Raw genomic sequence first — 22,221 nt, forward strand, 5'->3', positions numbered from 1 at the left:
CAGCACATCCATGGGGAAATGACGGTTCTGTGGAGATTTCCAGCAAAGCGACAGCTGGGTTTGGAGCGGGGTGGACTGATGGAGGATGTAGCAGAAGATGTGCAACAGCCTTCAGCTCTCGTTCGTGTCCCTGCCGAGGGCAGGAAATCCCCCACATTTTCCGGGTGTCTCTGCATTAAAAATAACTTCCTTCGGTAACAACGTCCTGCCTTTCAATTTCCCACTGGGAAAAGCCTGGAAGCATGTCCTCACGTCTCTGAGATGGCTCAACACCCTGGGAAGTGGGAAGAAGCTCTGATTCATCACTGCTTCATCATTCCCGACTGAGGGCGTTCCTCATTCGCTTTGCGGGGTTCGGTCAGCCGCGGGGTCCCACTCGGGGCCCGAGTTCTCCTGGCTCACAGATAGGAGTAGAGGGAACGGGGGAGGGGACTGACGTTGAACTGGGAGGATTTATAGCGAAAACCGAAAGAAATCCCGTCAGGGGGAGGGCGGAAGGGCGCGCGGCGGAACGCTCGTTACGGGGCCGAGCCCCGCGGCGGGAGCGGGCGGCTGCGCACCCCGCGCGGCGCCGTCCCTATGGCAACCGCCGCGGAGCCGCCGAAGGATGGCGGCCGGGGAGCGGCGGGGTGCGGCGGGCTTCGCGTTCCGTCCCCTGCCCCAGAAAGCCTTTCCCTGCCTGCAGGATAGGGACGTCCAGGAGCGGCTGCTCAAATGGTGGGAGGGGGGAGGCCCGCCGGGCCCCGGGACGGGCAGGGCGGTGGGGAGAGGCGGGGAAGGCGCGTGTGGCGCGGAGGGCCGCGGCCGGCTCGGGCTCCGCGGGGCCGCGCTCTGGCGCCGAGGCGAAAGGCGCTGCTCGTCCCCGGCCCTCAGCCCGATGCAGCCCGCGGTGCTGCCGGGCGGCCGCCGCGCCCGCTTCCCCTCCGAGGAGCAGTGAGGGGTGTCGGTGAGGGCGGAAAGGGCAGAGGAAAACCGCGAGTCCGGTCTGTGCGCTGAGCACCGAGTGAGCGACGCGCCCGGGCGGGCCTGCGGCGCGGTAAACAGCCAGTGCTGTGCGCGATATTGCTGCTCGTTTTCTCCATTTCAGGTCAATGCAAGGCAGTATCTCAGCACAAGCGTTCAGCTTCGACCAGCAGTTTAAGCCCTATCAAAAGGATGAGTTCGTTATGGTAGTTTTGAGCTCTTTATATATTGAACACTTTTCGTTCTCCCACTTTGAAATGATACCTGTTGGAAGCCGACGAGATGAAAAGTGCTGGAGTGGTGTTACTGCTCCCTGCCTGCTCGCTTTCCCCTTGAAAGCAGGTGATGGAGGCACGGTGCCCGAAGTCGTGTTTTGTGGGCTAACTGTGCTGTTCTCTGAAAGTATTTCAGTCTGTCCTCATGTTACTCTGTTCTAAGACGGAACAGTTTAGTCATTCCAGCCTCAGAATGGCAATCTGAATTGGATGCTGGCTTTAGCCACCACACTTCAAGTTGGGAAATCTGCCCGAGGTCTGACTTTACACAGCTTACGTGCAGTCTGTCTCTTAGCTCACAGCTGTGACTGCTACGCACTGGTAAATACACAGTGCAGCCAGGCGTGGTACCACGTGTCTGAAAATTGCGATGTTTTTAAATTAACTGGATACCTTTATTTATGGTAGATTTGTGAGCTTTCGGCTTTCTGAGACTCAATTATCTTGCTGACTTGTTCTCGACTTGTCTGCAAATCTGTTCATCTGGTTGCGAATAGAAGAAAACCACAGAATGGTTTGTGTTGGAAGTGACCTTAAAGATCATCTTGTTCTACGCCCCTGCCATGGGCTGGCTGCCCCCCACCAGCTGAGGCTGTCCAAGGCTCTATCCAGCGTGGCCTTGAGCAACTCCAGGGATGGGGCAGCACAGCTCTGTGGGCAGCTGTGCCACAGCCTCACTGCCCTCTGCCTGACATCTACCCAAATCATCATCTAGGACTTTAAAAACAGCATGTTTTTGTTTTTTTTTTTAAACTTTGTTGACTTAGAAACTTTTTATTCAGTTTATGTCTACTTTATATTGCTGTCTTGTTTGAATAATTGGGCCTCTTGGTATTTTAAAGGAATTCAGATGGAAATATACCAATATTTCATCTCCCACTGAAAAACATTGCAAATGATTGAAGTTTTCCAAGTATGCATTTAGGTTTTCAACGCTTGTCTCTTTTGAATTAAAAGTTTAAAAATTTCACTAAGAAATGATAAATTCTCAGTAGCTGTCAATTAACTGAGAGTGAAAAAACCATTATTTTACATAGTCTGGTCTCTCTGTGTCCCTGAAAGGTGATAAAGAGATTCGATGATGTGGAGACTGAAAAATCCATCATTTTCTTTAGCAGTTTGTTAGTGATTTTTCACCCTGGTTGTGAACATATGCATAACTGTATGTTTTCTTAACTGACTTATCTATCATTTAAACTTGTTGGCTGTCAACAATACTCTGCATTTTTCTTTGTTATTGATATGAATTATTAAGATGCAATATTCAAATCTCACTCCGGATGTTTTTTCCATCCCTTCAATAACATAATTGGGTATTTTGCATCTGTTGAATCATTTCTATCTGTTTACATTTGACCACGCTTCAACTTTATTTACAAAATGTAAATTTTAGCATTTCCTTTTTTTTTTTAATTTCTAAAGCATTCCATGCAGATGTAGAAATCTTTCATCCCTTTTCCCTTTTTCTGAACTTCCAAGGATTTCTTTAATCTTTTTTGTCTGTTACTGGACTGTAAATCCTTAATGTAAAATCTTCATATTACACATATAGATGCTGGTGAGGATATCTTGCACATATAAAGGACTTGAGCTACACAAAGTTACAGAAACATGTATCTGGTGGTATTTGGTATCAAACTGAAAGATCACACAGCATGTACTTACTAATTGGATCCTTGCAGTTTGTTTTGAAAGAATCTATGGCACTATCTATGATGATTTCATGTTTAATTAAATTAACTCTTATTCTCTTATTTGAATATTATAGGCGTTTTTTAATGATCAGAATGTGATCTCCAATTTAAAGTTGCTCTCAGCTTCAGGACAGTGGACTACATTGGGTAACTTTAGAATAAATTAATCTTTTAAAAATATCTGTGTTGCAATTATTTTCTGCTCATTTACCACTTTGTGATGACAATTCATGTGTCTGTATCTTCATCTGACTGAAGTATTTTTAAAATGACTTCTTATCCTCAATAATAAAAGGATTTTTATTTAGTTTGTTACTAAATTGTCAAATTTTACACATTTTTTCCTTGATGCCTGCACTGATTCATAAAACAAGCTACTAAAGCTATTTTTGCTCAGTTCACCTGACCGTGTATGCAGACATTATCAACTTCTTCTTCATTTGAACAAACTGAATTATGATTCTACCTTATTTGGAGATAACATTTCAGGAGAGACACTTCTCAATAGATGCAGCCACTTGACTTAGGGCTGTAGGTTACTGTTCTCTTACAAATTAAAGTCAAATGAACAGATTAGATAGTGTATTTAGACAAGCTCAGGGCTCTCTATCCCTACCATAAAAGTTATCTAAGCACAGAAGATGATCCGTATGATAGGTTACTGTAGTTGCAATTGTGGCATAAAATTGACTTCTTATTTGTTACCATATCATTATATACCTATAATGCTTGATTATGTCTGTAGATGCAGGTGAGACTGTGAAGGAGAAGGTCCAAAAGCAAATAGCATGTAATTTTATAGCAACACTTGAAATTGCATTTTTGATTATGTAAATGAAAAAATGTCATGGAAACTGCATATGATAACATGATGGGATTTTTTATGTAATGTGAGCTCTGCTATCTCCAAAGTGATTCTCTTTAATAGGAATATTTTGGAAGGGTATTGCGTGAAGTCCTTCATTCTTTTGACTTGTCTGCAAATAATTTACTGTGTGTGAATATTTCACAGGGCACTGGGAATTTTCTAGCTTTTCCATTTTGTCTCTGGATTTGGTATACAGGTTTTCCCCACTACAAACTATCTGGCTATTAAAACAAATTGCATAAGAAGTGGGGGAGAAAAAATCTCACATTCCTATTCAGGTACCTCCTTTTCACTCTGTCAGGCAAAAAGAGGACAGATATGTTTCAAAGCATGGGTAAATCTTTTCCTGCTTTGGACAAGAATCTTTGTAGACTATCTGTCAAGCCTGTAGTGAAGGTCAGTAGGTTACATACCTCATGTTAAGAGCGGAGGGTCACTTGCCAAGTATCCCAGCGTAACTCCTGATTCTGCTCGGGCTTCCTCTGTACAGAAGTAAAGCATTTTGTTCTGAGGACTGCAGGAGTTCCCTTTTTAAATCCTGAACAGCTGGTATACCCCATTTGCTCCTAAAGATTCATCTTCCCTTTCTTTGCCTATTTTTGGTGAGGAATGTTGGCACATTTTTCTATACTTAGTCTTCTTGTGCATTTTTTGAAAATATAGTAAGAATTTGCTTTGAGTAGGAGGTACAAAATCATCTGGTGTTTTCTTCTTCAGACACTCCGATATGTTAATCCAGATACACAATTTACTTGCCAGTATGGAGTACCTTTTTTAAAAAAAGCTCCTATTCCTGAATGAAACATCAGAAATTGGATTTCATTGCTTTGTGGAAAATCTGAAGAAAATGATACAATATAGGTTGACTCTAATACTGTGTTTAGTGTCTTGCAAACAAAACAGTGAGATTTCATTGCAGGGGATGGTGCACCATGTGAGTGGGCTTTGTGTTGGTTCTTAGCAACCTCTCCCTTCTCCCCAGCATGAGCTGGGGCTGAAACTATTTATAGACTCACGGAAAAAATCTGTCAGCTTTCTATAAAACATCAGCATAATGTTACTTTACAAAGGAGAGTTTTTTCATAATCCTTCTGCATTTTTCAGGCTGCCGTCGCCTGTTACCTTCTCAATGAGAATGTGTTTGCTTTATGAATTCAGTGCTTGTGGTTTCACTTTCATATTTATCTCCACCTCTTCTCTGTTACTTGTCCATCTCCTTTCTCTAAAATATGTCTCTAAAGTTCCTCATCGCTCTTATTTTGTTGTCCAATCTCAGTTTCATTCCCTTTCTGCTGCTTTTTATCCTCACCTTTATTTTATCAGACCATAATGTCCTCAGTCTCCATCTGTTAGATCAAATGGTGGTGCTCTCCCTGGGGAGAGCAAAGCATCCCTCTCTCATCAGCTGCCTTACGTGTTGGGATTCCCAGTAGAATCCCACAGCAATATTTCTCTCAGTGACACTTCAGGTAAAGAAACAAGTTTATTCTCTTTTATTTCTTCTGATTAGACAGATACTTCATCACTTCTTCTCACACTGTGCCCTTTTGCCTGTGTGGTAGGGATGTTTTTTCCTTTCTTCCCAACCCTGTAGCAGAGTGCATGATAGTTCTTCATGTGCTTTAAGTTTCCTTCGTCTCTTACTCTCATATTTCTAAAATAGAAGGAGCACAAGGAACACATTTGATGCATTCCCACTTATGTATTGTCTCTTGTATTTTTAAATAGCTTCAATGAAAACTAAATAGTGTTTTTTCTTCTGACACACTACTGGCCTTGCACCTGTCAGCAGTCTGAGGGGGCAGGACTGTATCTGCTTAAGCTCAATTAACACTTGAAAAGTTATCTTCAAAGGGATAGGGTGCTTGCTTTTTTCCCCTAAGTAAAAATTTAGTATTTCCCTAGGTAAGACTCTGAGTTGTGATAGGAACTTGAAGCTCTAATGATTTCTGTCTTTGGAATTGGGTTTAATAATCTGAGAGGCAATCTTAAATCAGTATGTTTTGGAGTGCTGCTGCAGGTTTTCATTTACAAAAATTCTAGATGTCATTTGAACCTATAGAACCTGTACACTGTCAAGCTGCACCTTTTACTTTCGAAGTACCATTTTTTTATTACTGAGTACTGAACTTGCTTTCTGTATGTTCTATATCAGCTGTTCTGTAAATAGTAAGTGGCACAAGGTTTCCCTGAGGTACGAATCTTTTTTAAATATTGGAGGAATTCTAGATATGTCTGATCTGGGGTTTATCTCCCCTATACCATGTATGTGACATGTTCATTTAAAAGTATATTGGCAGCACTTTATAGATGTCCCAGAACTAAGATGTTTTGCTTCAGTACTTCTCAAGACATTTCTTCTTCCTATTTTATGGCTCACTTTTATAACACTGTAAAACTGGTTACTCTTTTCCAGGAAATTCTGAATCTCGAGGTTCAACTCTCAGGTCTCAGATGGAGAATAGGGGCTTCCAGTACATTCAAACTTTTCCACTTGCAGTTTACTTTTCTGAACTACTGAATAGGACACAAACCTTCTCCCTTTCCCCAATACAAAATCCTGTAAGAGCTCAGTTTCTTATAACTTGAGCTGAATAACTGGGAAAATATAAGATGTCTCCTTTATTTTAAGTCATTTGATATCTGATTTTTATTAATCTTGAATCGGTCTTTGATTCATAGGTCTTTACAAAACAGTTTCTATGTTAGAGGCTGATTTAGCTTGTTTTAAATCTCATAAAATTAAATTTCTATTCCTGTGAAAGGAATCCAAAGCACTAGAAGTTAGAGGAGCCTGTGGGTAAAGGACTGGAAGTTAGTGAAAATGAATAAATCGGTGAAGAAAAAAACCTCTTTTTCCCCTTAGGTTATAAGGCCTGAAGTCATGCTTTTTCCATCTGGCAGTTTCGGAGGTGTAATTTGACTTGATAGTTTTCTGTATGGGCAGCTAAGAGAATGTCCAAAACATTTGTTATTGTTTTTTAATAACGAAAGGTACCTTTTTTCATACCATATCTTTGGATGTGAAGCTAAGCAATTAAACACCAAGCATTTCACTATAACTCACTTTCTCTACATCATATTGGCATGCAAGTTGTTTTTTGTTTTTTTTTTGTTTTGCTTTTTTGGCTCAAATAAACATATTTTCAAGCATATTTTCAAGCTCCTCTTTAATTGTTTTTCTTAGAGTGGATTGGATAGGTGGTAGGAATTCTATGGATTTATGAATCGAAATGCTAATCTGAATTAACCTATGAATAATTTCTATGGATAGTATCTGGGAGAAACGTCAGGGATTGTTGGAAACAGAGGGAAGAGAAATGTTAGCTTATGGGACGTGTGCAAAGATTAGGATCAGAAGGAAGTGATACATGGGCTTAGAAGCATTACAGTTCATAGACCCCCCTCTTTTTTTTTAATTTATCACAAAAGGCTTCAAGTGAATCTTTCCTTTCTATTCCAGATTCCAAAGTGACGAAAATTGAAGCTACTTTAGTGCCCTGTACACAGACTTCCATGTCATTTTTTGATCGGCTCTACACTGAAGGAATTGTTAGAGAAAATGGAGTCATTGTAAAATGTTACGATGAATATTACGATGATATCCTTATCTCTGATGAACTAAGGAAGGTCAGTACTGCAGTGAGTAACCCTACAATGCTGTGATTCTGTTAGATACTGAAGGACATGTTTCCAGGGTTTTGAATTTTTTTTTTCTGGCGATGCCTTTGAAGATAAAAATGGGAATCGTTACCATGTGATAGAAATGACTGAGGCACTGCAGTAACCGAGAGTGTCAAGGCATGAAGCTGTTTTCCATTTGGGCCCTCTTCCCTCTGTAAGTGGGAGAAAAAGGTAAAGACAACTTCCACCTGCACTTTTAACTATCAGTCACTGCTTGGGTGTGTGTGGAGAAATCCAGATACTCTTTATCCTAGATGGGGAAGACAAATGGTGCCAAGGGAGAAGTCCCATGGTGCCCAGACCTGCAGGCTCACCCAGCTGTCCCTCCAGCTAATGAAATTGTGTGCCCTTGATAGCTACATCCTGAAGCATTCCTGGCTAGGAATGCTGTCCATATCATATGTGAAAAGTATCGTGATATTTTGAGCTGAAACAGAGGAGAGAAAACTAAGAAAAGGAAAATGATTTTGTAGTGCAATACTGGAATTACGTATAACTCTTAAGTACAACAGGCCTGCAAGGTAAAAATTCTTTTTGTCACATTCCAATGGAGTTGTCAGAGAGCAGATGATTTTGGAAAAGAATCTAAGAGTGTCACTATCTTAATCAACATATGTCTTCACTGTGTTTCTTTTGACTTCATAAGCTAAAACAAATTTTTATTACTTATGTTTGTTTAGCATTAGCAAAACACAGTGTGGGAGAACTGGATTTTGCTCTTCCTTGTATATATAATCATCTTAGGTACTTAATAATTATAGAGTTGCACTCGTTTGCACTTGGCAAATCCTTTGAAGACGATATGTTTGAACCAGTGACACTGGTTACAGGATGTGACCTGAAATACTGGTCTGTCTTGTAAAGTTCTGGGAAAAGGAGAGATCTCAAGCTCAGGTTTGAATTTCAGTTATGGTTTGTAGCCTAGCAGCTCAAAATACTTTCTATTTACTTACAAGTTGGGTGTGTGTGAAATGTTTTCTGAAAATTAAGTGTATTTAATGTAATAAAGTTAGAGGCAACATTTAAAATACGTAATTGGAGTTTTGGTCTCTTTTCACTTTCCTTCCCTTGGAAGAAATCCACGTGGCTGCTTTTTTAAGTTGAAAGATTCATGTTTGTTAGAAATGATGACTCCTACTCATAAGACTTAAGATGGCAGAAAGAATTAAGAGTCAAAATCTTCCACGATCAACTTCAAAGCCGCAGGCTAAATTAGTCAGCACTCTAGGATGGTAGACTGTAGGGGGCATCAGCTGCAAAACTTCATGTTTCATTCCTACCCGCCATGGCTTCTTTTATTCCAGCCAAGAAGGAGATTGTTGTCCTGGCCCTTTTTTGCTCAGACATGCAATGATGTTATACAGAGGGCCACACAGCACTAAGCTCGAATCTATCTTAGACCTGTTTGCCTGTATTTGTGCTGCTATCTGCAGTTTGGCTGATGTGACTCAATCATTAGTCGTGCTCTTACGGTTCCTGTCCACCCGTACAGCTGGCAGTGTTGGGACTAGTCTTGCAAGACCCTCTGTGTTCACATAATATTGGAGCAGAAGATGGGACACATGGAAACAACTGGATGGCATGTCTTGCTTATCTGCACTGCAGATTAATGCTCACTGGAATTGGCAGTAAAGAGTGCTGTGAATTCCAGTGATCTCCTCTGGGATTCCTCCAGGAATGTGAGCTAACTGTGTAAGTTTAGAGGCAAAAAGCAAATGTGGTCAAAATTACCAAAGGCAAACTAATCAACACTGATCAACTGACCAAAATAGCCAGATTATTTTCAGATTATTGATTGTTTCATTTGCATGGTGAGCATTTAACTAATGTATTACAGGACTCCTGAAGGATCTTCCATTAGAACTCATGAGCACAAATTTGACAGTCTGTGATTCTGCTTCTTATTGTATCTACAAATTTTAAACATAACTGAGAGAAGCATTTAGAAAAAAGCACTTACTTCCATCCCTACCTCATATATTTTATATGAACACAAACTCTGTATGACATAAAGCAAAGTAGCTGTACTGTTTATATACTTCATCTCAAATAAGGTTTTTCTGTTTTGTCTATTTTACTACTTTTATTATTTCCTTGTTCCATAAGGTTTTGCTTCTGGAAGATTCAGATCATTATGACATATTTAGTGAATCAGACCGCAAGGAATTTCTGTTCTGTCTTTTTAAACATCTTTGTATTGGAGGAACTCTGTGCCAGTTTGAAGATGTACTTGGCCCATACTTAGAAACTACAAAGGCTTTATATAAAGACTTGGTGAGGTGAGTGTTTTCACTTTTATACCATGTGTGTATGCGTGCTGTGCATAGGTACTTTGTGTCAGTCAGTGGGATTGTTCAGTCTGGAGAAGAGGAGGCTCAGAGGAGACCTTATTGCACTCTACAACTTCCTGTGGTGAGGAGGGGTTTGGCCTCTTCTCCCAGGCAACAAGCAGGATCTGAGGAGAAGTCCATAAGTTGTATCAGAGGAGGTTTAGATTAGACATGAGGAAGAACTTTTTCTCTCAGAGAGTGGTCAGGCACTGGAATGGCTGCCCAGGGAGGTGGTGGAGTCGCCGTCCCTGGCAGTGTTCAAGAGGCGCCTGGATGAGGAGCTGCGAGATATGGCTTAGTGCTTGTGGTGGCAATGGTGATGGGAGGACGGTTGGACTGGATGACCTTGTAGGTCCTCTCCAACCTTGTGATTCTATGATTCTATGATTCTAAGTGTGCATTACTGCTTCAGACATAGGGCTGTTATTTAATAAATCTGCAAGCTTATTTGCGTTCAACTATTAAAGTACTCTGAAACAATGGTAGTAGTTCAGTGGCAAAATATATGCAGTTATAATGGCAGCTGTCCTTCGTAAAATCTTTTTGTTGTATCACACAAACGACCGTCAGTGTTTTGTATTTCACTTTTGTTTTAAAGATTTTTGTTTCTATAGTCCTCTAATGAAAACGTTGCATGCCATTGGAACTAGGTTGTGTTCCCACTGTTATTGCTAAAACATCAACAATTGGTCTCGGGTAGATAGCCTTGCACTACTGACGAGCTACTTTTGTTTTAGGATTTAAAAATTGAAACATGTTAGTTGAAATGTTTAGTAAATCCATCTAATTATTGCTTTTTAAATTAAAAATGGATTTTGGCATGCTTTATTCCAATAATATACTTTTTGTAAAAATAAGGATGGTAGAATCTGACTGTTAGGATTAACCAGTGAGCTAACACTCACTTTTTTTGCCAGGACTGCTGTATAGAATTGTTAATGTATGTTGTGATTGAGATTAGAGATGACTGACTAGAGATGCCAATTCAGAAAAAAAAAAAAAAAAAAGCCATTTTTCCATTTTTCTCCCATACGAGGACTTCTTTAACTAGCAACATTTCTTACTTCCTTCTTAGTGGGAAGTGGAACGTAATGGTCAGTTGTGCAGAGACTCTTTCCAGACTGAGCTGATGGGAATGTGAAGGTCATTGATAATACTACAAAAATTTTATACTATATTCTTATTCTCTATCTTACTACTCTTACTACATTTTGGTGGGACATGAAGAACAATGTGAACCTAAGCAATGGAAAACAATTACAGATCTCTGAAATGTGACATAGTATTTATGTTATCAGACTTCGTGTACTTTGTAATGTATTAGAATGAACCATACAAAGACTTCAAATTACTTAGAGTAGGATTTCTTTTCTATTCAGCTGTATCGCCAGGGGAGATTCAGGCTGGACGTTAGGAAATGCTACTTTTCTGAATGGGTGGTCAGGCACTGGGATGGGCTGCCCAGGGAGGTGGTGGAGTCACCGACCCTGGAGGTGTTCAAGGAACGTTTGGATTTTGTGTTGAGGGACATGGTGTAGTGAGAACTATTGGTGATGGGTGGATGGTTGGACTGGGTGATCTTGTAGGTCTTTCCCAACCTTGGTGTTTCTGTGATTCTGTGATTTAGAATGGTCTGAATATCAACTGTTATTTCATCTCCTGTTTAAGATTATACACATGAACATTAGAAAACAAACTGTAAGTTATATTCCTCGTTAGATCTGTTCTTAAAATGCCTTTCATTAAACAAGAATAAAATCTTTCTATCTGAACAAAGATGAAAGAATTAGAGCCAGTGACTCTTAGACACCTGAATATCTCTTGACTTGAACCAAGCCATTCACTTTCTTGCTTCTTTTGGCTGCTGTTGTTTTTCCTGAACACGTCGGTTTTGTTCTGAGCTACTCCTCATCTTTCCCTTCATGTCTCCCTAAGCCCTTTTCCCTTCTTTTTCCTCCTGTAAACAGATAAGGATGTTAAGTAGTTCTTATTATCCAGTCCCCAAATCCCCCCCAAAAAAGGGAAAGCCCCTCACCTTTTTTGCTTTTTCTATTTTCTCAACCTGTTCCCTGTTTTCCCCTTTAGGTATTTTCTCTTTGTGCTACATCTTCCCTTTACTTTATAACAGCATAAACTATTTCCAGGTCTGATTGTTTTGGTTTTTTTTTTTGTTTAGTTCGTTGGTTCTGTTTGTCTTTTGTTATTTAACGTTGTTTGTTTTTGTTTTACTGTTTTCAGCTTGCTTTCTATCCATCAAAGTTTTAAAATACACCTATCCACTCCTAATGATGTAACTGTTCTTTGGTATTTATCTACTGTGTGTCTCTCCATTTTCGTGCCTGCAGTGTCTGTCGATTTCTCACTGCCAGGGACTGGTATTCGCACTGCTTACCAGTTGAAAAAGCGAGTCACAAGATAACTGAATCTTTTATCTTGCTCCTTTGATATTAAGTTCATGTCTAACCAGAGGAGCTTTCAGTCTTGACATTTCCGACCTTCTCTCCCAGATCACAGTCACATTTATCTCTTCCTTTCCTTCATTTCATCCGGCCCATAGTTTATCCAGAATGTGAGGTGGTTGTTGCTGCTGTTGTTACTACCTTATTAAGAGAGAAAAAGCCATTAAAGGGTGAGTAATGCAGCTTTGAAGAGGTACCCTTGTACACCAATTTTGACTGAATTGATTTCTGATTTCCAGTCTGCACTGTACGGTTTTTTACTTCATTTTTTTGCACAAATAACACCATACAGTAAAGCAATTAAAATTACTTCCTTATGATCTCTGTAGTTTCAAAAACAACAGTTCACAGCAGCAGTGGTCCTTTAAATTCTTTAACCAAACCGTTCACCTTCAAACTTCTGTCGAAGCCCAACTATTTTTAAATCTTTCTATTCTAGACAGCTACCCTCTGCCTGCTTTTGTTGCATCCTGGATTGCAATCTTATTGGATACATTCTGCTCTTTGAAATATGATACTGAAAACTTATCACGGTGTTAAGAAATTCTGCAGACTGTACTCTTTTTAAATTATTTTTGTCTTGGCAGCTCCTGGGCTTGGTAGGAAACAAATGGACAGTACAGTAATTACTGGCTGTTAGCGAATGTGTGTTGAAACATTGGCTGGCACCGATGGCTTTAGTCAAATCGTGATATAACTGTAGACATGTACACACGTTGGTGCTTGGTCCACAACAGTTTTTTCTTAAGCAAAAGAGTCTTGATATGAAGAGCACCACAAAAGTGTAACTTCTGCAGGATCTGCAGAGTGGCAGACCTCCTAGGAGTCTTTACCGCTTCTTTTTCTTACAGTTTCTTCTGGTTGATCCTGAGTTCTGACTGCAAGGCACCACAGCTCAAAATAAAGTCAGCATTTTGTTTTCCTAAAGCATCTTGACATTTTGTTTTCCTAAAGCACTCACAGGCATATGTTCTTATTATGATAGAATTTGATAATCTTTTGAAATTAACTGCTGTAGATATTTGACAAGCACAGCTAAGAAGTTTCAAATAAAAGTATTAAGAGATTTTCTGTTTTGTAAAAAGAGTAATTTTTTCACAATGAATTTACTCACAGTTGATACAAACACAGCAGTAATTATCCTGTGACCAACTGAAATCCATCCTGATTTTCAGCCTGTCATGTTCTATGTCACCTGAAGAAATTAAAAACATTTGTAGCATTTTTGCTTTGGCTAATTCATTTACGTGGCAGAAGTGGGGCAATGAAAACATCATCTGTTAAACTTTGTGATCTTCTGAGTTGATAAATCTTGTCTTCTGTACCTAAGTCCTGTCTTTTCTGACATTGTTGCTTTCTGGTGACAACCGCTGTCGTATCTTCTCAGTATTGTTCTCTTTATTCCTCGGTGTCCTTTCCCCTGTGATAAGTGAATTTATGTGAAGCACTGGGTTGTTTATTTAATGGTTGGAAAGCCTAATAAAACATTGCCAGTGAGTAAGGTGAGAATGTAATTAGAACTCAAAGTGAATTGATCCCCGATGAGAAATAGCCAGAGGATAGATGCACATTACAATGACAAAGGAATTTCCATTTTTGATTAATGGTTTAGGAGTTAACAATCTGGAAGAACAAAGTGGATACTGAGATAATGGAAATACTGTTCTTTTCAAGAAGAGAAGGTATTCTTTTTCTAAAATCTTTTAGGAAAAAAAAACAAAATAACAAAAAACCAATAACCCCCACACAGCGGAGCTTGTCAGAGGGAACATCCTGGCTTCTTTCGAGCTATCAAGAGCAGAATCTCATCTGATTTTGGCAGATATATTATTTTGCCCTAAAAGTTAACCAAAGCATTAGAAATAAACATGGCTTACAGGAAGCTAAGCAAATGGGGAGGATTTCTCCAGGCAATGGAATAAATAAGATTTACTCTCTGTCACCCTTTGCTTTGGTATCCTATGCATAACATAAGATTTAAGGAACCTGAAAGTTTTCAGATAGAAGAAAATGAAGCCAGAGTAACCTAAGAACAGTGGTAGTTTTTGAGGCTGGATGTATATGGCAGAAGTCGCTGAGCCCAGACCTGCTGTACCTTGGTCAGAAACTTGTCACCCTTTCAGCAGACACGGTGCTGCAGTTTACAGCCCAGCATGTTAGCATAAACTGACATCTATTTTAGTTTATCTTAATATGCTGCTCTGTAAACTGCAGTGGTTCAGAAGCTGAGTCACGAACCAGTTGAGCTGTCCCTGCTGGGAAGACAGAAATCTCTGGAGGGGTGGTAAGGCAGACAACTGGGGCCAGTACCAGTTTCAGCACTGTTGTCTTAATCCACTGTTGTGTATATCAACATGTGAGTTACAGCAAAAAATTCTGAGAAAGCCTCGTTACTGACTCACCACAGGAAAGAACTGCTTCACAGTACAGACTTAGTTCCTCCACAACTGTCATTACTTTGCAGATGAAATCAGTTGAAGTCATTTTTCAATTGGTTAAAAAAATAACGTGGGTTGGGTTTTGTTTGTTCTTGTAAAAAGCAGCTTTGTGAAAGCAGTAGTAATAGGGGACTGCTGTCATAGCTTGGAGCTGGTTAGGTGGACAACTGGGCTGCTTTTAACACACCCTCTTGCAATTTGGCTATTCTGTGACCTTTCCCAGGAACTGAACCTGTTTGTCAGAAGGCCGACTCTCAGCAGATTCTGGGAACTGTATAAATATGGAGTGTGTAAGGGCTCAACTGCTCCATGGTGCATCAATTTAAACAGCAATCTGTGCAATCAGATCAACTGATAGAAGTATGTGAGCTAACTAAAAAAGAAATATAAGAATCACTTAAAGACCTGAGGAAAAGTAATATATCTTAAGATACCTCAGTTTAAAATACATTGCTGAGGTAATTGGCCTCTCTGCAATAACATCTTAGTGTTGGTAATACAGTAATTGGTTAGTAATAATATCTTAGTATTGGTAATGGTGATGGAAGAAAAGTCAGACTTCACAGCACATCTGTATATGCGACATTCTAAAGGATTAAAAATGAATTTTAAACAATTGTATATTAGTTAAAGATAACCTTAAGTTTGCATTTCTTTATAAATTCTGCTGATGCTTCTTGAGTCCCTGTTAAGATGCAGTTTACATTACAGCTTTTTCATGAAGAATATGTGAAAAGATCTTTAAAAAATGTTTAGCTGAATGACTTTTCTTAGCTGTCAGAATGCAAATTTTATATTGGACTCATTTAGGGCTGGTAATATTGCTGAGATTTAGTAGCTGAGAACACTGACACAACCTCAGATGACCAGATTTCATTTTCATTCTATAGTTTTCAGCTGTCATGATATCCATGGTGTCTAAGAGCAGTAATTTTGGTTCTCATGGTCAGTGTAACATGAGTTGAATTTTAACCATTAATTTGAACTTGATCAAATCTGAGCAAGGCACAGTGTGTATGTTAAAAATATATTACACAGTGCGTGTGTTAAAACTGTATTTAGTGAAGGATTGCAATGATCTGTGATTCCTGTGATTAATATTAAGTACGTATCATTCCCTTGTATTTCAGTGTTCAAAAGAATCCTGAAACAAAAGAAATAAGCATTACTTCTACTGTCTTCAGAGTGTCTGCATATGTAAGTATTAATTTTTGGCTGGAAGAAGATGCATAACTTAAAAATACTGAATTTATATTTACACATATTACATTTTAAGGAGTTGTTTTTCCATAGCTGTTCTTTTGGTTTTGTTTTTTAATTCATGAACTCTGTGCCTGATCTCATCCTGCTTGCACTCTTGAATAACTCTTCATCAATAATCACCAGCTCTCTAAAAATAGGTTTACTGGATTACAATTTAAGTCATAAGAGTCATCCAGAAACTGGTTTATAAAAAAATATATTTATTTAGGACTGAGTAATTCTATTTTTAGATCTACTTGAGATGGAAATAAGGATTAATAAGGATTACTCGTGACTTTGTATGGTTCTGTTTTTAGAAATGTTTCTAGAGCTGTATGAGTAGCCTGTACTGCAAATGTTTCTGTAAAGACTGCAAGGAAATGTAGTGTACAAAAGGTTGAGGGCAGCGAGATGTCTACTAACCTCTCTTCCTCTCTGTAGACAAGTCTCACTCCTTTCTGTTTCTCTTGCAAAATCATCACGTTTGCCATCACAACAAATTTGAGAACTGGTTGCATGTTTACTAGATTCAGCATATTCGTAATTTAATTGTTACTACTCCAAAGCCTCCTTGAGTAACCAGAATACGTAACCAGATAATGTTCCCACATCCAAAAGAAATAGCTGATGTCATTTCAGACTGCACAAACTTCCCTTTGGCTTACCAATAGCCCGGTTATTCATTTGTGGGTCATCGTCTTTTAAGTACTGTGTGTAATTCAAAAAGGTTTCTGAAATGTTTTCTACAAATAGGCACTTTACTTATGGATCACAATTCATCTTGCTACCAGGCTGCAGGCTTCAGTAAAAAAAAATACCATAAAAAACCCAAACTCTGATATTTTATTACTGCTTTTCTCCCATTTGCTTGGCAAATGCATTGATGTGTGCTTTACATACTCCTGTATTTTGGTAGATATTTAGATATTTAAGAGCTTCTTTAGCAGTATTTGCCATGCATCAAATATCATCAGCATTAAAAAAAAAAAAAAATGCAACCTTCAGCAACATTTTGAAAACAAAATGGATGGGCAAAAGAAAACCCAGGATAAATACAGAGCATGACACCCTCCCATAGGGGGAAATTTGGCTTTTACTGCATATTCTGTAAACTTGTGAGGTGGAAGAGCACTTGGAAACTCTGCTTTCCACTAAAGAAATCCTGAAGAATCTTCCCTCAGAACATAAGAAGTCCCAGACAAGCAGCTCTGGGCTGTTTGGTGGTTCTGTGATCCCAAACTCCTAAAACTCTACTTGGAAATTCCAGGCAGGGTACCTACCAGAACACAATTGTGTGTGGTTCTGATGAAAACATTCACTCAAGATGACCTATTTCTGCAGTAGATAATTTACAGCTATTTTGTCAAATGAACTCAGAATCTGAGGTGGGATCATTTTAATGCTGAGGTAACAGTTTACAAACCCTATTCTCTTGGTTTGCATCTGAAAGAAATGGGTGTAACCTCTTACCCTGACATAAAAGAAAGCTGTTCTGCTAAAAGTGAGCTGAACAGCAGCCAGTAAGTTAGAAGAGTCCAAACTGATCTTTGCAAACTGAATTAATAAATGGACAAATAAATACACTTCATTTGTTTGCAGAAATACAAGTGGAATCAGAAATTAAGTATTTTATATGATGTCATCTTGACAGCATCGCTTTCCTTTTATTTGGTTTTTACATTGTGGCCAGTAAGCCCTTCTTTAGGAAACTGTCTAAAAAAAGAACACCACTAAAATTGGGTAATACAGAGGTTGAACCAGCTGTCAACAATGTTGTATGAACATTGTGAGTCATGCCTCCTTTTCATCAAGTCTGTGTCCATAGATACAGAACTGGGTAGTGTGATCGTATCAAAAACAGTGATGGAAACTGATGATGAAAGGAGTATGGCATGGTTAAAAGCAGTTTAGAACAGAGTAGTCGGATCTCAATATTTCAGAGTAGTAGGGTGTAGTTATGAATGTCTGTAGATCTGTTTGGCATCAAAACTTTGTAGAACCGATCATCATGGGAGAAATACTTTGAATCTTGTGAGCAAACACTAATAAGAGTGAGTAAGCTCTGGTGCTGGCATAAAATGAAACTGTCATATAGCTGAAGTATTTGGATGCAAATTTCTGTACCTGAACCCCAACTGTAGCGGTGCTGGGAATCGGTGTGATAAATGGCTCCTTCAACACTTCTTTTAAACTGACGGTTAAGCAGTGCTGTTCTGAGATGCTCAGCAATATCCTTATTTCAGCTTTATGCTGCATGTTTCAGCCATCTGCAGATTACCTGTATGCCTACGAATTAAAAACAAAAAGATCCTAGTCTGTATCAGTAAATCAGCTATTACATCCACTGCATGTCTGAACCAAACTGCAGATTGAATTGGGATGACTCTCAGTCCACGTACACCTACCCCTTCCTATAATGATCAGAGTAACGCTAGTACGTTCTAGTGCTGTTACACTCAAGTCTTTTAGGTGCTTTTTCTTGTTGTTTCTTTGTTTTAAATAGCCTCCTAACTAACTAGGACTGATTTAATAACTTGATTAGATTATTTTCCTCATCCCAGGTACGTTATATTCTGGAATTTCCTGAAAGCTGGTGAGGGGTCTGGAGCACAGGGCTTATGGGGAGCGGCTGAAGGAGCTGGGATTGTTCAGTCTGGAGAAGAGGAGGCTCAGGGGAGACCTCACTGCTCTCTGTAACTACCTGAAGGGAGGTTGTAGTGAGCTGGTGTCGGCCTCTTCTCTTGTGTAACTGTGATAGAACTAGAGGGAATGGTTTCAAGCTGTGCCAGGGGAGATTCAGGCTGGATGTTAGGAAATGCTACTTCTCTAAAAGAGTGGTCAGGCACTGGGATGGGCCGCCCAGGGAGGTGGTGGAGTCACCGACCCTGGAGGTGTTCAAGGAACGTCTGGATTTTGTGTTGAGGGACATGGTGCAGTGAGAACTATTGGTGATAGGTGGATGGTTGGATTGGGTGATCTTGTAGGTCTTTTCCAACCTTGGTGATTCTGTGAAATACCATCAGAACTTAATTATTTTTGTTCTTAAGTTGATGTGTAAACTTCCGGTGCGCAGCTGCTGCCTTTAAACAATAAAAAATGGAGTGGAGATTGATTGATTCAGCAAGGACTGCTAATTGGGATCTTCAGAAGCAATACAAATAAGTGTAACTAGCAGTTGTATCCCAGTGTCAGTGTTCTGAGTTACGTCTGTTTTGTGCATGAGCTGAGGTCACTTTTGGGTTACACTCCAAGGCGCTGTGATGCTGAATGATATTACGTCTTACAGCTTGCTCTCTTTACTGCAATAGAGAATCCAGTATCTGATACACACGGATCCCCATAAAACATCTATAAAGAGTTAGGTGTCTAAACCTGACAGCTATGGATCTTGTGTGCTGGGTTCTTTAAAAATAGAATGCTATTTTTAGCTGGCAGCATTTGCCTACCATCAGAAAATGCTGTGAATACACATCTCAAATCTCTACCTGTCTTCAACAATGCTTTTATGGTGGTGCTTATCTTAATTTAACATTTACGGTCTTGAATAATCACTCAAAGGAAGACATCACAGCGTATAGCAGGGGTTTCATCCTCTGAAATAACAGGAGCAAAATTGGGGTGCCTGCAACAGCTACTGGATACACTTCACAGAAGGTCCTGGAAACAGAAATCAAAACCCAAATCTTTTCCTTCTGAGCTGACAGTGATAAACAAAGGGAAAGTTGCAACTTTCCTGATTCTTTAGTCCAAAAAGGTGTTGTGGGGCAGGAGGAAACCATATTGTGTTTTTAGAGACGTGATGTGTGAGCTACATATCTCTTGATCTTTTGGCTGCTCAATCACCAGACTGAATGCATGAAAACCCAACCAACTGAACCTCCAAACAATCCCCTCAGGGTCCTGGGCTGTGCTGTGTGTTGGGCTGTGCTGCCGGGGAAGCCGGGCAGCAGAAGTGGGTGCTGACCTGTGGACCCACTGCAGCCTGCTGTCAGCTGAAGGAGTTCTTCCAGAATTGGGTTCAGAGCAGGGTGTCCAGGTTCTCCTCGCATACTTTGTGAGCAATGGCACACAAACTGCTTTCAGTAACAGCTCGGAGACATTCAAAGCATTACAGAGGGGTTTTCCTTAAGTGCCAAGTGAAAAACAATCATTGGTAGAAGGGCTTTATGCGTTAATATGCAAACCTATGTTTTGTATTTTAATGGTATATGATGGGATCTTTGTGTATTTAATCAGCTGGACTTTAGGCTCCAATCCTACGCTTATGTGCTTAATTCTACATTTTATATTAACATCGCATTCATCACAAGGTTATAAAGTTATCGAGGTTGATGATCTGCATTTTGTACTGTGAGTATTGTAACGGCGACAAAAAGCTACTGCCATAAACCACAGCGTTCCTTCCATTGCGCCGTAAGTCGTCGGAGTTGAGCATAAAGCTGCATCGCACTCCGGTTTCACGGACTCTCCCGGCGGGACCCACGCTGTACGTAACGCCGCCGCTTTTTCCCTCCCCTCAGGACGGCAGCGGCCTGTGCTACCCGTCGCGCACAGCCCACGCCCAGACCTTCTGCTATCTGCTGCTGGACCCGGCCCGGCGCCACGTGCACGCGCTGTACCACCGCTTCGGGGGCAGCGCGCCCTGAGCTCTGCGCGGCGGGCGGTGACAGAAGGCTTCGTGCGAGGCGCGTGTCAGGCACGGCCCTCGCTGCTGTTTTCCTGGGGTTTGACCCTCCTGCGTCTTTCCTTACTTTTTCCCGAGTTTTGGCCAATCTAATAAAAGTAACTTCTCCAGATGTGGCAGCGCGCGTCCCTTCCAGCTGCAGGGCCGCTCCCCCGCCCCGCCGCCAGGTGAGGCCGAGGCCCGGCGCCTCGCCGCCTCGCTCCCGCGGGCGGTGTCGCGCTCCCCCGTTCTCCTCCCCCCCCCCCCATCTCCCACAGAGGGGGGCTGTCCCCTTCCGGGGCGGCGGGGGAGGGGAGCGTCGCAGCTCTTCCCCACCCCCTCGGCGGGAGCTTGGAAGTTGGGAGAGAAGTTAGGCAGAAATAAAAGTTGTGGTTGGCGGCGCGCCTCCACGGCCGGGAAGGGCGGGCGGGCGGCAGAAGGGAGACGGGGCGGGCGGGCGCGCGGAGAGCGGCGCTGTGCCGGCGGGACGAGCCCGGCCGCGAGGAGACCGCGAGCCGCGCGCCGTGAGGGGAGGGGGGCCGGACGGCTCCCCGTGCTCTGCGGCGCCCGGTGGGCGGGAGGCGGTGCGGGCGGGCGCGAGCAGGAGGGCAGCGCGGCGCAGGGCCGTCTCGGTCGGATACGGTGCGGGCGGGCTCAGGAGGGGCGGAGTCGGCCGCCGAGAGCGATTCGGGCGGGCGTAACTGCGAACTTTTGTTTGGAGTGTTGCGCGAGTTAGTTTCCGCCGCCGGGACGGAGGCGCCGGCCGGGCTGGGCCGGGCTCGGGGCAGCGCCGCGCGGTCGGAGCCGTTTCGCCCGTCCCCGCCGAGGGGTAGGAAGAGCCGGGGACGGCGGGACGAGCCGTGGCGCGGGGCATGCGGGGCCGGCCCCGCGCGCTCTGAGCCGCCGAGCCCCGCGAGGAAGCGCCGGGGGGTCCCGTCGCAGCCATGGATCCCGGGCAGCCCCAGCCGCAGCAGCCGCCGCAGGCGGCGCAGCCCCCGGCCCCGCAGCAGGCGGCCCCGCAGCCCCCGGGCACGGTGTCGGGAGCTCCGGGAGGCGCCGCGCAGCCGCCGGGCGCGGGCCCCCCTCCGGCGGGGCACCAGATCGTCCATGTGCGGGGCGATTCCGAGACCGACCTGGAGGCGCTCTTCAACGCCGTGATGAACCCCAAGGGCGCCAACGTGCCGCACACGCTGCCCATGCGGCTCCGCAAGCTGCCCGACTCCTTCTTCAAGCCGCCCGAGCCCAAGGCTCACTCCCGCCAGGTAAGGGGGGGCGGCCGGCCCGGCGTTGCGCCGCGATCTCCGATCTCCCTCCTCCCTCTTTCCCTCCCTCCTTCCCTCCGCGCCGCCGCCGGGCTCCTCCCGTGAGTGAGTGAGTGAGTGTGAGTGTGTGTGTGAGTGTTTGGGGGGGCAGGGAGGCAGGGAATCGGGGCAGGGAAGGGGCCGGGGCGGGAATCCGCCCTCAGTGCGGGCGGGGGGCGCGGGCCGGCTGCGCGCTGCCTTCCTCCGCCTCCTCCTCCTCCTCTCCCCGCTCCCCCCGCCCCTCCGAGGGGCCACCGTCCCGGCCCGGGCTCCGGGCGGCCCTCGGGCTCCGCATCCGCCCCGC

General features: G+C 42.6%; 2 protein-coding genes across 5 annotated transcripts in view; both read left to right on the forward strand.

Annotated features, from left to right (window-relative positions):
• The first annotated feature begins 607 nt into the window (after positions 1-607).
• Positions 608-20,749, forward strand: CFAP300 (cilia and flagella associated protein 300). The gene is made up of 7 exons (XM_042862614.1): positions 608-717; positions 1,088-1,169; positions 3,007-3,079; positions 7,264-7,430; positions 9,591-9,763; positions 15,842-15,908; positions 20,474-20,749. The coding sequence occupies exons 1-7, from the start codon at positions 608-610 to the stop codon at positions 20,597-20,599; spliced, it is 798 nt and encodes a 265-aa protein (XP_042718548.1). The 3' UTR covers positions 20,600-20,749.
• An 811-nt stretch (positions 20,750-21,560) lies between these two features.
• YAP1 (Yes1 associated transcriptional regulator) overlaps positions 21,561-22,221 on the forward strand; it is an 84,353-nt gene continuing 83,692 nt past the window's right edge. For all 4 annotated transcript variants that reach the window (XM_042862463.1, XM_042862465.1, XM_042862464.1 and 1 more), the window contains exon 1: positions 21,561-21,878. In XM_042862463.1, the coding sequence (XP_042718397.1) occupies positions 21,561-21,878 (318 nt within the window). The remainder of the gene's footprint in view (positions 21,879-22,221) is intronic.

This window comes from Lagopus leucura, unplaced genomic scaffold (genome assembly GCF_019238085.1).
Source record: "Lagopus leucura isolate 7727_CA_CO unplaced genomic scaffold, USGS_WTPT01 Super-Scaffold_702, whole genome shotgun sequence".
Lineage (NCBI taxonomy): Eukaryota > Metazoa > Chordata > Aves > Galliformes > Phasianidae > Lagopus > Lagopus leucura.

What these genes read in the sequence shown, in the direction of transcription:
- CFAP300 (XM_042862614.1), top strand. Translation starts at nt 608, where the DNA reads ATGGCGGCCGGGGAGCGGCGGGGTGCGGCGGGCTTCGCGTTCCGTCCC. An exon ending in CAGGAGCGGCTGCTCAAATG is followed by an intron (nt 718 to 1,087) that starts GTGGGAGGGGGG and finishes TCTCCATTTCAG; the next exon opens with GTCAATGCAAGGCAGTATCT. An exon ending in TCTTCAGAGTGTCTGCATAT is followed by an intron (nt 15,909 to 20,473) that starts GTAAGTATTAAT and finishes CCCTCCCCTCAG; the next exon opens with GACGGCAGCGGCCTGTGCTA.